General features: G+C 44.8%; 1 protein-coding gene across 4 annotated transcripts; it reads left to right on the forward strand.

The window, feature by feature from the left end:
* The first annotated feature begins 221 nt into the window (after positions 1–221).
* On the forward strand, positions 222–5,366 carry stard4 (StAR-related lipid transfer (START) domain containing 4). Of its 4 annotated transcripts, none has more exons than XM_038970885.1 (7): positions 222–395; positions 686–797; positions 1,032–1,081; positions 1,360–1,486; positions 1,768–1,882; positions 4,223–4,369; positions 5,215–5,366. In XM_038970885.1, the coding sequence occupies exons 2-7, from the start codon at positions 693–695 to the stop codon at positions 5,301–5,303; spliced, it is 633 nt and encodes a 210-aa protein (XP_038826813.1). In that variant the 5' UTR covers positions 222–395; positions 686–692; the 3' UTR covers positions 5,304–5,366. The 4 variants fall into 4 exon arrangements, with proteins under 4 accessions (XP_038826813.1, XP_038826812.1, XP_038826814.1 ...); XM_038970886.1 differs by having other exon boundaries at positions 229–395; positions 4,223–4,346; positions 5,215–5,343; XM_038970884.1 differs by having other exon boundaries at positions 224–395; positions 673–797; positions 4,223–5,333.
* Positions 5,367–13,824: the final 8,458 nt, after the last annotated feature.

Raw genomic sequence — 13,824 nt, forward strand, 5'->3', positions numbered from 1 at the left:
TTTTCAATTTCAACTTCATTGGGTAGGGATGTCCCACAGATAGCATGGACCATTGGCCAATACATAGCATCAGCAATCCAGGGTTTATACAGATCCCTGGTTCCACCTGTGCCGTTTAACACATTAGCTTTCAAAAGGAGCGCACCTATTCATGCAGGTTCATATAAACTCTCCACACTCGCCTACTGCTCCCACTCGATGGTCCGATATACAGTAAAGCATCTGACCAATAGGAACACGGAACATACCAAACACAGGAAACGACTACACTTCTGATTGGGTGATAGAGGAGCCCTCGCATACAGGGACAACATTTTCGCTCACCGTTTGCAGATGTGTCTACTATAAATACATGAAAACTGAACCACTATCGTAAATTGCAACACCATTCAAAGGTAAGGACTATTCGGTGAAATACCTTATGTGAGCTGAGCGATAATTGTCTGATTTAACTGTGCGGTATTGGGGTGTCAGATTTCACCAAAAGGAACTGGCTTTTTAAGGTCGGGCAAACTGTGCCGCTGTTTTCTCTTTTGAATTGAGCATATCAGCTTTAAAAAGAGTACAATATTCTGGTAATTGAGCTGTGCTAAATAAGCCATGAATATAGATTTGCTCATAATTGCTATAGGCCTATGTTTCATAATATACAATGCGGATTGATGTTTGAAGTTGTTTTGAATAGGATCAAAATGGGAAGCTTGCAAGAACCCAGTGCTTTGACAGCCAGACTGCAGAACACTCTCATGTCTTACCATAGCCTGGATGAGAATGAGTGGAGGGTAGCCAAGAAATCGGTGGGTGATAGAGTATTTTCACAGTCTATTTAATCACCTCCTATACTGTAGGCTCAAAAGTTAATTGATTGGAAACGATGTATACCACACACCATATGCTATCTTCAACCACTTACACTTTCAATTCCTCCTAAGCTCATTTTGTTTGTGCAAAACTGCGCTGGCACCAGACTGTTTCTTCTGCTTCTATGGGGTTTCCACTATCTTGATGTTTTTTGTAATCTTACATTGTAGAAAGATGTCACGGTATGGAGAAAGTCATCAGAGGAGTTTCATGGCTATCTGTAAGTATGGGCCTTCTTTCAGCAATGACCCTGGGCATGAAATCACAAATATCATGCCTATATTCTGTGTTTTAGCCATATTGCAGTCAATGCATTCCCTTTTATTGATGGAAAAGAAAAAGGAACCCACTGGCCACATACATATATTAAACGTCTATTCCACGTTGGTTCAACATAATTTAATTGAAATGACGTGGAAACAACGTTGATTCAACCAATGTGTACCCAGTGGGAAGGTTTATTTGTCTGATCTGATGTGTGATGGTTTTATCTTGCAGGTATAAAGCCCAGGGTATGGTCGACGATAACCCCAATAGAATAGTGGATTACATACGCCCTGGGCCTTATCGATTAGACTGGGATAGTTTGATGACAGCAATGGACATAATAGAGACCCTTGATCAGGTAAACCCATCATCCCTTAAGTTTTCTTTGATAACTTGATCAAATGGCAAAAGTATCTTATTTCTCTCATGAAGATACATGTAGACTGCACACAGTTTTTTATTTGTGTAATTCTTATTTTACCACACTTAAGTAGACCCACTGCCCTAAATATTACTCAATTTGTCAGAATAATGATTTTCCATCTTCTTATTAGGTGATATAAGAGGGCTTTGTCACAGTTAGCATGTTATCCCAAATGAATCCCAAATGAATCAATGTTTATCTCTGTCTGTCTGCAGGGCTGTTGTGTGATGAGGTACACTACTGCAGGCCAGCTGTGGAACATCATAGCTCCCAGAGAGTTTATTGATTTCTCCTACACCACAGACTACCAGGATGGACTATTGTCCTGCGGTGAGTAGCAATGTGCAGTTATGGAACCACAAGGGAAGGTAGCATAATGAATACAAAAGTGTTGTGTGTAAGGAGTCTGGTGTTCACTACTTTCTTCTAACTACAGTATTAGTATCTAACTAAAATGCTAAATCCCAAACAGCCTCACAGGTTTGATATTTAAAGACTGTGATCCAGGAAATGTTTTCTGTGTAATAGCTCTGTGTCTGTGTAATAGCCCGTGTCTGTGTAATAGTTATGTGTCTGTGTAATAGCTCTGTGTCTGTGTAATAGTTCTATGTCTGTGTAATAGTTATGTGTCTGTGTAATAGCTCTGTGTCTGTGTAATAGCTTGTGTCTGTGTAATAGTTATGTGTCTGTGTAATAGTTCTGTGTCTGTGTAATAGCTCTGTGTCTGTGTAATAGCTCTGTGTCTGTGTAATAGCTCTGTGTCTGTGTAATAGTTCTGCATCTGTGTAATAGCTCTGTGTCTGTGTAATAGTTCTACGTTTGTGTAATAACTCTGTGTATATGTAATAGCTCTGTGTCTGTGTAATAGTTCTGAGTCTGTGTAATAACTCTGTGTCTGTGTAATAGTTCTGCGTTTGTGTAATAGTTCTGCATCTGTGTAATAGCTCTGTGTCTGTGTAATAGCTCTGTGTCTGTGTAATAGCTCTGTGTATGTGTGTAATAGCTCTGTGTCTGTGTAATAGTTATGTGTCTGTGTAATAGCTCTGTGTCTGTGTAATAGTTATGTGTCTGTGTAATAGCTCTGTGTAGGTGTGTAATAGCTCTGTGTCTGTGTAATAGTTCTGAGTCTGTGTAATAACTCTGTGTCTGTGTAATAGCTCTGTGTCTGTGTAGTAGCTCTGGGTAGGTGTGTAATAGCTCTGTGTCTGTGTAATAGTTATGTGTCTGTGTAATAGCTCTGTGTAGGTGTAATAGTTCTGTGTCTGTGTAATAGTTATGTGTCTGTGTAATAGCTCTGTGTCTGTGTAATAGCTCATGTCTGTGTAATAGTTATGTGTCTGTGTAATAGCTCTGTGTCTGTGTAATAGTTCTGTGTCTGTGTAATAGCTCCGTGTCTGTGTAATAGCTCTGTGTCTGTGTAATAGTTCTGCGTTTGTGTAATAGTTCTGCATCTGTGTAATAGCTCTGTGTCTGTGTAATAGTTATGTATCTGTGTAATAACTCTGAGTCTGTGTAATAACTCTGTGTCTGTGTAATAGCTCTGTGTCTGTGTAATAGCTCTGTGTCTGTGTGTAATAGCTCTGTGTCTGTGTAATAGTTATGTATCTGTGTAATAACTCTGTGTCTGTGTAATAACTCTGTGTAGGTGTGTAATAGCTCTGTGTCTGTGTGTAATAGCTCTGTGTCTGTGTAATAGCTCTGTGTCTGTGTGTAATAGCTCTGTGTTTGTGTGTAATAGTTCTGAGTCTGTGTAATAACTCTGTGTCTGTGTAATAGCTCTGTGTCTGTGTAATAGCTCTGTGTCTGTGTAATAGCTCTGTGTCTGTGTAATAGCTCTGTGTAGGTGTGTAATAGCTCTGTGTCTGTGTAATATTTATGTGTCTGTGTGTAATAGCTCTGTGTCTGTGTAATAGTTATGTAGCTGTGTAATAACTGTGTCTGTGTAATAACTCTGTGTCTGTGTAATAGCTCTGTGTAGGTGTGTATTAGCTCTGTGTCTGTGTAATAGTTATGTGTCTGTGTAATAGCTCTGTGTCTGTGTAATAGTTCTGTGTCTGTGTAATAGCTCCGTGTCTGTGTAATAGCTCTGTGTCTGTGTAATAGTTCTGTGTCTGTGTAATAGCTCCGTGTCTGTGTAATAGCTCTGTGTCTGTGTAATAGTTCTGCATCTGTGTAATAGCTCTGTGTCTGTGTAATAGTTCTACGTTTGTGTAATAGCTCTGTGTATATGTAATAGCTCTGTGTCTGTCTAATAGTTCTGAGTGTGTAATAACTCTGTGTCTGTGTAATAGTTATGTATCTGTGTAATAACTCTGTCTGTGTAATAGCTCTGTGTCTGTGTAATAGCTCTGTGTAGGTGTGTAATAGCTCTGTGTCTGTGTGTAATAGCTCTGTGTCTGTGTAATAGCTCTGTGTAGGTGTGTAATAGCTCTGTGTCTGTGTGTAATAGCGCTGTGTAGGTGTGTAATAGCTCTGTGTCTGTGTAGGTGTTTCTCTTTCTGTTCAATTTCCAAAAGTTGTGTTTAACTGAAACATTGAAATTGTTCTAAACTTTAGGGAGTACATTTTTTATCTTTCCTTTCCACAAGGTCTATATGCAGGGTCAACTTATTTTAGCGAGACCCGGAATGCCACTCCAGGAAGTTGTCTGACCACTTCTGTCTCCACCAGGTATCAGTGTGGAGCATGAGGAGCAGCACCAGAGTTATGTTCGGGGCTTCAACCACCCATGTGGCTGGTTCTGTGTGCCCACCCCAGACAGCACCACCACCGCAGCCCAGAGCCTCCTGACAGGGTACATTCAGACAGACCTCCGGGGTATGATCCCCCAGTCTGCCGTGGACACAGCCATGGCCAGCACCCTCATCAACTTCTACACTGACCTGCGCAGGGCTCTGAAGAAGGCCTAACCAGTACCAGCCCGGTTGCCAGATTGGTTTATGCTTTAGCCAACTCTGTCGTATTTGTTGTTATACTGAATGTATGGGATGGCAAGGGAAGTAAGAGGGGTTGGCTAAAACACGTTCAAATCTGGCGACTAGGCTAAACCAGTACATCCTAATAGCTCTCCTTTTCAATACACCAGTCGATTGATCAGTCAGTCTACACTCCACCCTCATAGAGGGCTATAGAGATCCAACTCCAATTCACACCAACTCAGGGCAGGATCCAGTTTAGGTTGAAACAGGGTAGGAGTTAAAGGACGTGGTCTGACCTGGTCTGCTGCTCACTGGACTTTGGAGTTGTGACTTGTTATTTGTCTGCTCTTTAAATCATTATATAATACTGAAAATTGCTACGAGATTAAGGTAGTACACAAACACTGAAGCACTTGATCAAAGTCGATGTTTGCCTTTTTTGTTGATCTTTTTTGCTGATTTCGGACAAACATCGAACGTACCCAACAAATTAAATCGTTGGGGGTAGATAGATAAAAAATATAGGTAGACAGACAGCCAATACAATCATTGCAATGTTGCTTTCAGTTGGAAGTTACAAGTGAAAGTGTTTGCAGGACTATACATTGGAATTTGACTGGTGTGTCACGCCCTGATCTGTTTCACCTGTCCTTGTGCTTGTCTCCACCCCCCTCCAGGTGTCACCCATCTTCCCTATTATCCCCTGTGTATTTATACCTGTGTTCTCTGTCTGTTTGTTGCCAGTTGGTCTTGTTAGTTCAAGCTTACCAGCGTTTTTCCTGGCAGCGCCTATCGTTTCCCAGCCTCTCTTTCCTCGTCCTCCTGGTTTTTGACCTTTGCCTGTCCTGACCCTGTACCTGCCCGCCTGACCTCTCTGCCTGACCCTGAGCCTGCCTGCCGTCCTGTACCTTTGCTCCACCTCTGGATTACTGAACCCTGCCTGCCCCTGACCCTGAGTCCGCCTACCGTCCTGTACCTTTGCCTTACCCTGGATTTTCGACCCCTGCCTGCCTTGACCTGTCTTTACCTGCCCCTTTTGCTACAATAAACATTGTTACTTCTACAGTCTGCATCTTGGTCTTACCTTGAACCCGAGATATGGTGCTAATATAAATTGGTGATGTCCATCAAATGTCTTCAACGATAGCTACCGATAACAGTTTCCAGCCAGACGTGCATCTATCTGTTTACGTTTTTATAATAATGATTAACTGTAACTCTTTGTACTATAATAGTAAATATCAGACACTGATTTGACATTCGTCCCAAATAGTCCTCGGTGAGGCAATAACAAATGTCACTGCCAGACAAAATCCATGATAAAAAGAACAACAACAATAGGAGTAGGAAAGCATGGTACTGTGCACTAAAAGCCTCATGTAAAAGAGTTTGCAAAACCTTTTTGAATTATTTTCACATCTGATGGATAACCAGCTCAATATCAAGTACAGCATATTATGTACACTGTAGATTGATGCATTCTTTTAAATGTCATGTGTATTTTTATTTTAGAACCATATTAGGCTGGACATAGAAACAGACAAACTAGACACACAACATAGAATTCCCACCCAGCTCACGTCCTGACCAACACTAAACAAGCAAAACACATAATAACTCTGGTCAGGACGTTACAGTACCCCCCTCCTGAGGTGCGGACTCCGAACGCACCCCTACAACTCAAGAGGAGGGTCTGGGTGGGCATCTGTCCGCGGTGGCGGCTCCGGCGGTGGACGAGGACACCACTCCACCACTGTCTTTGTCCCCCTCCTTAGCGTCCTTTGAGTGGCGACCCTCGCCCACGACCTTAGCCTAAGAATCCTCCCCAAGGCCCCCACATGATTTTGGAGGTAGCTCAGGACAGAGAGGTAGCTCAGGACAGAGAGGTAGCTCAGGACAGAGAGGTAGCTCAGGACAGAGAGGTAGCTCAGGACAGAGAGGTAGCTCAGGACAGAGGGGCAACTCCGGACTAGTGGCAGCTCCGGACTGAGTGGCAGCTCCGGACTGAGTGGCAGCTCATGACTGAGTGGCAGCTCATGACTGTAGGGCAGCTCATGACTGTAGGGCAGCTCATGACTGTAGGGCAGCTCATGACTGTAGGGCAGCTCATGACTGTAGGGCAGCTCATGACTGTAGGGCAGCTCATGACTGTAGGACAGCTCATGACTGTAGGGCAGCTCATGACTGTAGGGCAGCTCATGACCGTAGGGCAGCTCATGACCGTAGGGCAGCTCATGACCGTAGGGCAGCTCATGACTGTAGGGCAGCTCATGACTGGCTGACGGCTCTGGACGCTCATGGCTGACTGACGGCTCCGGCAGATCTTGTCTGGTTGGCGGCTCTGGCAGATCCTGTCTGGTTGGCGGCTCTGGCAGATCCTGTCTGGTTGGCGGCTCTGGCAGATCCTGTCTGGTTGGCGGCCCTGGCAGATCCTGACTGACGAATGGCTCTAGCGGCTCCTGACTGACGAACGGCTCTGACGGCTCGGGACAGACGGGCGGCTCTAACGGCTCGGGACAGACGGATGGCTCAGACGGCGCTGGGGAGACGGATGGCTCAGATGGCGCTAGGGAGACGGATGGCTCAGATGGCGCTGGGGAGACGGATGGCTCAGATGGCGCTGGGGAGACGGATGGCTCAGATGGCGCTGGGGAGACGGATGGCTCCGATGGCGCTTGGCAGACGGCCAGCTCTGACGGCGTTGGGCAGACGGACAGTTCAGACGGCGTTGGGCAGACGGCAGACTCTGGCCGGCTGAGACGCACTATAGGCCTGATGCGTGGTGCCGGAACTGGAGGTACCGGGCTGAGGGCACGCACCTCAGGGCGAGTGCGGGGAGGAGGAACAGGGCTCTGGAGATGCACTGGAAGCCTGGTGCGTGGTGTAGGCACTGGTGGTACTGGGCTGGGGCGGGAAGGTGGCGCCGGATATACCGGACCGTGAAGGAGGACACGCGCTCTTGAGCACCGAGCCTCTCCAACCTTACCAGGTTGAATGGTCCCCGTAGCCCTGCCAGTGCGGCGAGGTGGAATAGCCCGCACTGGGCTATGCAGGCGAACCGGGGACACCACCTGTAAGGCTGGTGCCATGTACGCCGGCCCGAGGAGACGTACTGGAGGCCAGATATGTTGGGCCGGCTTCATGGCACCCGGCTCGATGCCCAACCTAGCCCTACCAGTGCGGCAAGGTGGAATAGCCCGCACTGGGCTAAGCACGCGTACTGGGGACACCGTGCGCTTTACCGCATAACACGGTGTCTGACCAGTACGACGCCCTCTCACTCCACGGTAAGCCCGGGGAGTTGGCTCAGGTATCCAACCCGGCTTCGCCACACTCCCCTTTAGCCCCCCCCCCAAGAAATTTTTGGGTGAGCCTCTCGGGCTTCCAGCCTCTCTTACGTGCTGCCTCCTCATATCGCCTCCTCTCGGCTTTAGCTGCCTCCAGCTCTTCACGAGGGAGGCGATATTCTCCCGGTTGTGCCCAAGGTCCCTTACCATCCAGTATCTCCTCCCATGTCCATGAATCCTGTGTAGGTGGGTCCTGTTGCCGCTTGACACGCCGCTTGGTCCTAGATTGGTGGGTAATTCTGTCTGGCGGAAGGCTCTGGCTGATCCTGTCTGGCGGAAGGCTTTGGCTGCTCCTGTCTGGCGGAAGGCAACCACAGAGACAGGAAACAAACACCCACAAAATCCCAACACAAAACAAGCCTCCTATATATGATTCTCAATCAGGGACAACGATTACCATCTGCCTCTGATTGAGAACCATATTAGGCTGGACATAGAAACAGACAAACTAGACACACAACATAGAATTCCCACCCAGCTCACGTCCTGACCAACACTAAACAAGCAAAACACATAATAACTCTGGTCAGGACGTTACAGATCCTTTACACTTCTCCCTATTGTTCCTTGCCTTAGGACTAAATGAACATGAGAAGACTACTTAACAATTCTATTCTGAACAAAAATATAAAAGCAACATACAACAATTTCAAAGATTTTACTGAGTTACAGTTCATATAAGGAAATTAGTCAATTGAAATAAATTCATTAGGCCCTAATCTATGGATGTTTTACTGTTGTTTTATTTCTTTACTTACCTATTGTTCACCTAATACCTTTTTTGCACTTTTGGTTAGAACCTGTAAGTAAGCATTTCACTGTAAGGTCTACACCTGTTGCAAGGTCTGGGCCTGTACACCTGTTGTATTCGGGGCACGTGACAAATAAACTTGGATTTGATTTGATTTGATGGGCCATGGGTGGGCCTGGGAGAGCATAGGCCCACCCACTTGGGAGCCAGGCTCACCCACTGGGGAATCAGAATGAGTTTTTCCCCACAAAAGGGCTTTATTACAGACACAGTTTCATCAGCTGTCTGGGTGGCTGGTCTCAGACAATCCTGCAGGTGGAGAAGCCAGATGTGGAAGTCCTGGGCTGGCGAGGTTACACTTGGTCTGCGGTTGTGAGGCCAGTTGGATGTACTGCCAAATTCTCTAAAATTATGTTGGAGGCGGTTTATGGTAGAGAAATTAACATTTCATTCTCTGGCAACAGCTCTGGTGGACATTCCTGCATTCAGCATGTAAGAGACATCTGTGGCATTGTGTTGTGTGACAAAACTTCACATTTTTGAGTGGCCTTTTATTGTCCCCAGCATAAGGTGCACCTGTGTAATGATCATGCTGTTTAATCAGCTTCTTCATATGCCACACTTGTCATGTGGATGTATTATATTGGCCAAGGAGAAATGTTCACTAAGGGAATTAAACAAATTTTGACACAAGATTTGAGAGAAATAAGCTTTTGTGTGTCTGTAAAATTTCGGGGATCTTTTATTTCAGCTCATGAAACATGCACCAACACTTTACATGTTGCGTTTATATTTTTGTTCAGTATATTTTCTAGGTTTGATAAACAAACAAAAAACTAAAATGAAAGATATTCTTTATAGGACAAGCAGCCCCAAGGCAGATATTAGTATATTAGTGTTATTTATTTTAAGTTATTGTTAGAGTTTGTTAAGTTATTGTATGCTACTATAAAATCTGTAATATTTAATCACATTAGGGATGTATTGGATCCCTTGTAGTATTTGTTTTATAGTACAATACTAAAAAACATGCTCTGCTTTCCCCCTCTTATCATTTTGGAATTCTTCATACATTTTCTCATGTGATTCAAGTTGTCTATTGTTATGTATATTAAAGTTAATTAAAGTACGGTCTTCATGTCTCACCCCATCGCCTTTTCTTGGTCTAATGTTGGGTATGAATCTATGTCATTAAAGGTACACTACTTTTACTTTTGTTTCCACCACTGTAATCATTTGTTTGTAAAATGGTAAACACAAACGTTATCAGTCAAATCAAATGTATTTTATTTAGCAGTTGTGCTTTACAGATACCTAGCTTTAAATCCCAAAGAGCAAGCAATGCAGATGCAGAAGCACAGTGGCTAAGAAAAACTCCCTAGAAGGCAGAAACCTAAGAAGCAGTGGAGGCTGCTGAGGGGAGAATGGCTCATAATAATGGCTGAAACGGAGCAAATGGAATGGCATCAAACAATGTAAATAAAATCAAACAATGTGTTTGATATAATCACGGGGCAACTTTGGTTTTAGAAGTGGGGGAGATAACTTTTTTATTTAAGCACATCATTGCCTCGGGGGCAAAAATGCAATTTCAGATTGTGGGGGGACATGTTGCGCCCCTGGATATAATTGATACCATTCCACTAATTTCGCTCCAGTCATTACCATGAACCCATTCTCCCAAATTAAGGTGCCACAGACCTGCTGTGCTAAGAAGAAACCTAGAGAGGAACCAGGCGCCTAGGGGTGGTCAGTCCTCTTCTGGCTGAACCAGTTGGAGATTTAAGAGTACATGAGGTCATTAATGCCAGATCGTTTTTCAAGACGTGTAAATGTTTATAGATGACCAGCAGGGTAAAATAATAACCATGATGGCTGTAGATGGTGCAACAGTTCAACACTTCAGGAATTTATTTATTTTTTATTTTTTATTTCACCTTTATTTAACCAGGCAAACTAGTTTAGAACAAGTTCTAATTTACAACTGCGACCTGGCCAAGATAAAGCAAAGCAGAAGAAAAAAAAGTCTATATACAGTGTGTGCAAATGGCGTGAGGAGGTAGGCAATAAATAGGCCATAGTAGCGAAGTAATTACAATTTAGCAGATTAACACTGGAGTGAAAAATGAGCAGATGATGGTGTGCAAGTAGAGATACTGGTGTACAAAAGAGCAGAAAGTAAATAAAAACAATATGGGGATGAGGTAGGTAGATTGAGTGGGCTATTCACAGATTAACTATGTACAGCTGCAGCGATGGGTTAGCTGCTCAGATAGCTGATGTTTAAAGTTAGTGAGGGAAATATAAGTCTCCAGCTTCAGCGTTTTTTGCAATTTGTTCCAGTCACTGGCAGCAGAGAACTGTAAGGAAAGGCGGCCAAAGGTGGTGTTGGCTTTGGGGATGACCAGTGAGATATACCTGCTGGAGCGCGTGCTACGGGTGGGTGTTGTTATCGTGACCAGTGAGCTGAGATAAGGCGGAGCTTTACCTAGCATAGACTTATAGATGACCTGGAGCCAGTGGGTCTGGTGACGAATATGTAGCGAGGGCCAGCCGACTAGAGCATACAGGTCGTAGTGGTGGGTGGTATAAGGGGCTTTGGTAACAAAACGGATGGCACTGTGATAGACTGCATCCAGTTTGCTGAGTAGAGTATTGGAAGCTATTTTGTAAACGACATCGCCGAAGTCGAGGATTGGTAGGATAGTCAGATTTACTAGGGTAAGTTTTGCGGCATGAGTGAAGGAGGCTTTGTTGCGAAGTAGAAAGCCGATTCTAGATTTGATTTTGGATTGGAGATGTTTAATATGAGTCTGGAAGGAGAGTTTAAAGTCTAGCCAGACACCTAGGTATTTGTAGTTGTCCACATATTCTAGGTCAGAACCGTCCAGGGTAGTGATGCTAGTCGGGCGGGCGGGTGCGGGCAGCTAATGGTTGAAGAGCATGCGTTTGGTTTAACTAGTGTTTAAGAGCAGTTGGAGGCCACGGAAGGAGTGTTGTATGGCATTGAAGCTTGTTTGGAGCTTAGTTAACACAGTGTCCAAAGAAGGGCCAGATGTGTACAGAATGGTGTTGTCTGCGTAGAGGTGGATCAGGGAATCACCCGCAGCAAGGGCGACATCATTGATATATACAGAGAAAAGAGTCGGCCCGAGAATTGAACCCTGTGGTACCACCATAGAGACTGCCAGAGGTCTGGACAACAGGCACACTGAATTGACACACTGAACTCTATCTGAGAAGTAGTTGGTGAATCAGGCGAGGCAGTCATTTGAGAAACCAAGACCTATTGAGTCTGCCGATAAGAATACGGTGATTGACAGAGTCGAAAGCCTTGGCCAGGTCGATGAAGACGGCTGCACAGTACTGTTTTTTATCGATGGCAGTTCTGATATTGTTTAGTACCTTGAGCGTGGCTGAGGTGCACCAGTGACGAGCTCGGAAATCGGATTGCACAGCGGAGAAGGTACGGTGGGATTCGAAATTGTCAGTGATCTGTTTATTAACTTGGCTTTCGAAGACTTTAGAGAGGCAGGGCAGGATGGATATAGGTCTATAACAGTTTGGGTCTAGAGTGTCACCCCCTTTGAAGAGGGGGATGACCGTGGCAGTTTTCCAATCTTTAGGGATCTCGTACAATACGAAAGAGAGGTTGAACAGACTGGTAATAGGAGTTGCAACAATGGCGGCAGATAGTTTTAGAAAGAGAGGGTCCAGATTGTCTAGCACAGCTGATTTGTACGGGTCCAGGTTTTGCAGCTCTTTCAGAACATCTGCTATCTGGATTTGGGTGAAGGAGAAGGAGAAGCTGGGGAGGCTCGGGCAAGAAGCTGCGGGGGGCGGGGGGGCGGAGTTGTTGACCGGGGTTGGGGTAGCCAGGAGGAAAGCATGGCCAGCCGTAGAGAAATGCTTATTGAAATTTTCGATTATCATGGATTTATCGGTGGTGACCGTGTTACCTAGCCTCAGAGCAGTGGGCAGTTGGGAGGAGGTGCTCTTGTTCTGCATGGACTTTACAGTGCCCCAAAACTTTTTGGAGTTAGAGCTACAGGATGCAAATTTCTGTTAAAAAGCTAGCCTTTGCTTTCCTGACTGACTGCGTGTATTGGTACCTGACTTCCCTGAACAGCTGCATATCGTGGGGACTATTCGATGCAATTGCAGTCCGCCACAAGATGTTTTTGTGCTGGTCAAGGGCAGTCAGGTCTGGAGTGAACCAAGGGCTATATCTGTTCTTAGTTCTAAATTTTTTGAAAGGGGCATACTTATTTAAGATGGTGAGGAAATTACTTTTCAAGAACGACCAGGCATCCTCGACTGACGGGATGAGGTCAATATCCTTCCAGGATACCCGGGCCAGGTAGATTAGAAAGGCCTGCTCGCAGAATTGTTTTAGGGAGCGTTTGACGGTGATGAGGGGTGGTCATTTGACCGCGGACCCATAGCAGATACAGGCAATGAGGCAGTGATCGCTGAGATCCTGATTGAAAACAACAGAGGTGTATTTGGAGGGCAAATTGGTCAGGATAATATCTATGAGGGTGCCCATGTTTACGGATTTAGGGTTGTACCTGGTGGGTTCCTTGATTATTTGTGTGAGATTGAGGGCATCTAGCTTAGTTTGTAGGACTGCCGGGGTGTTAAGCATATCCCAGTTTAGGTCACCTAACAGAACGAACTCTGAAGATAGATGAGGGGCAATCAATTCACATATGGTGTCCAGGGCACAGCTGGGAGCTGAGGGGGGTCTATAACAGGCGGCAACAGTGAGAGACTTATTTCTGGAGAGATTCATTTTTAAAATTAGAAGTTCGAACTGTTTGGGCATAGACCTGGAAAGTATGACAGAACTTTGCAGGCTATCTCTGCAGTAGATTGCAACTCATCCCCCTTTGGCAGTTCTATCTTGACGGAAAATGTTTTAGTTGGGTATGGGCTCACTGTGGGTGAAAAGATACATTTATATGACATGACTGTTCTAGTCATGTGTGTCAGATTAGCCTGAGAAAATGCTCGTTACTCTCAATATTCACATATTTAAAATGCTCTATAATGTATAATATACAACCTCTTATTCTTTTGTACAGCATGTCTGCCCCCTGGTGGTCATCTAATGGATGTTCTGCACTTTTCAATTGTGTAAGTTCTGTACTTGTTAAATCTCTGCTACTCCATCTGCAATGAATACCTGCAGGTGCGCTTGACTTAATGTATTTGATGTGTGGATGATAGCAATGAAATCGGTAAGTGATACAG

Source organism: Salvelinus namaycush, chromosome 31, assembly GCF_016432855.1.
Source record: "Salvelinus namaycush isolate Seneca chromosome 31, SaNama_1.0, whole genome shotgun sequence".
NCBI lineage: Eukaryota > Metazoa > Chordata > Actinopteri > Salmoniformes > Salmonidae > Salvelinus > Salvelinus namaycush.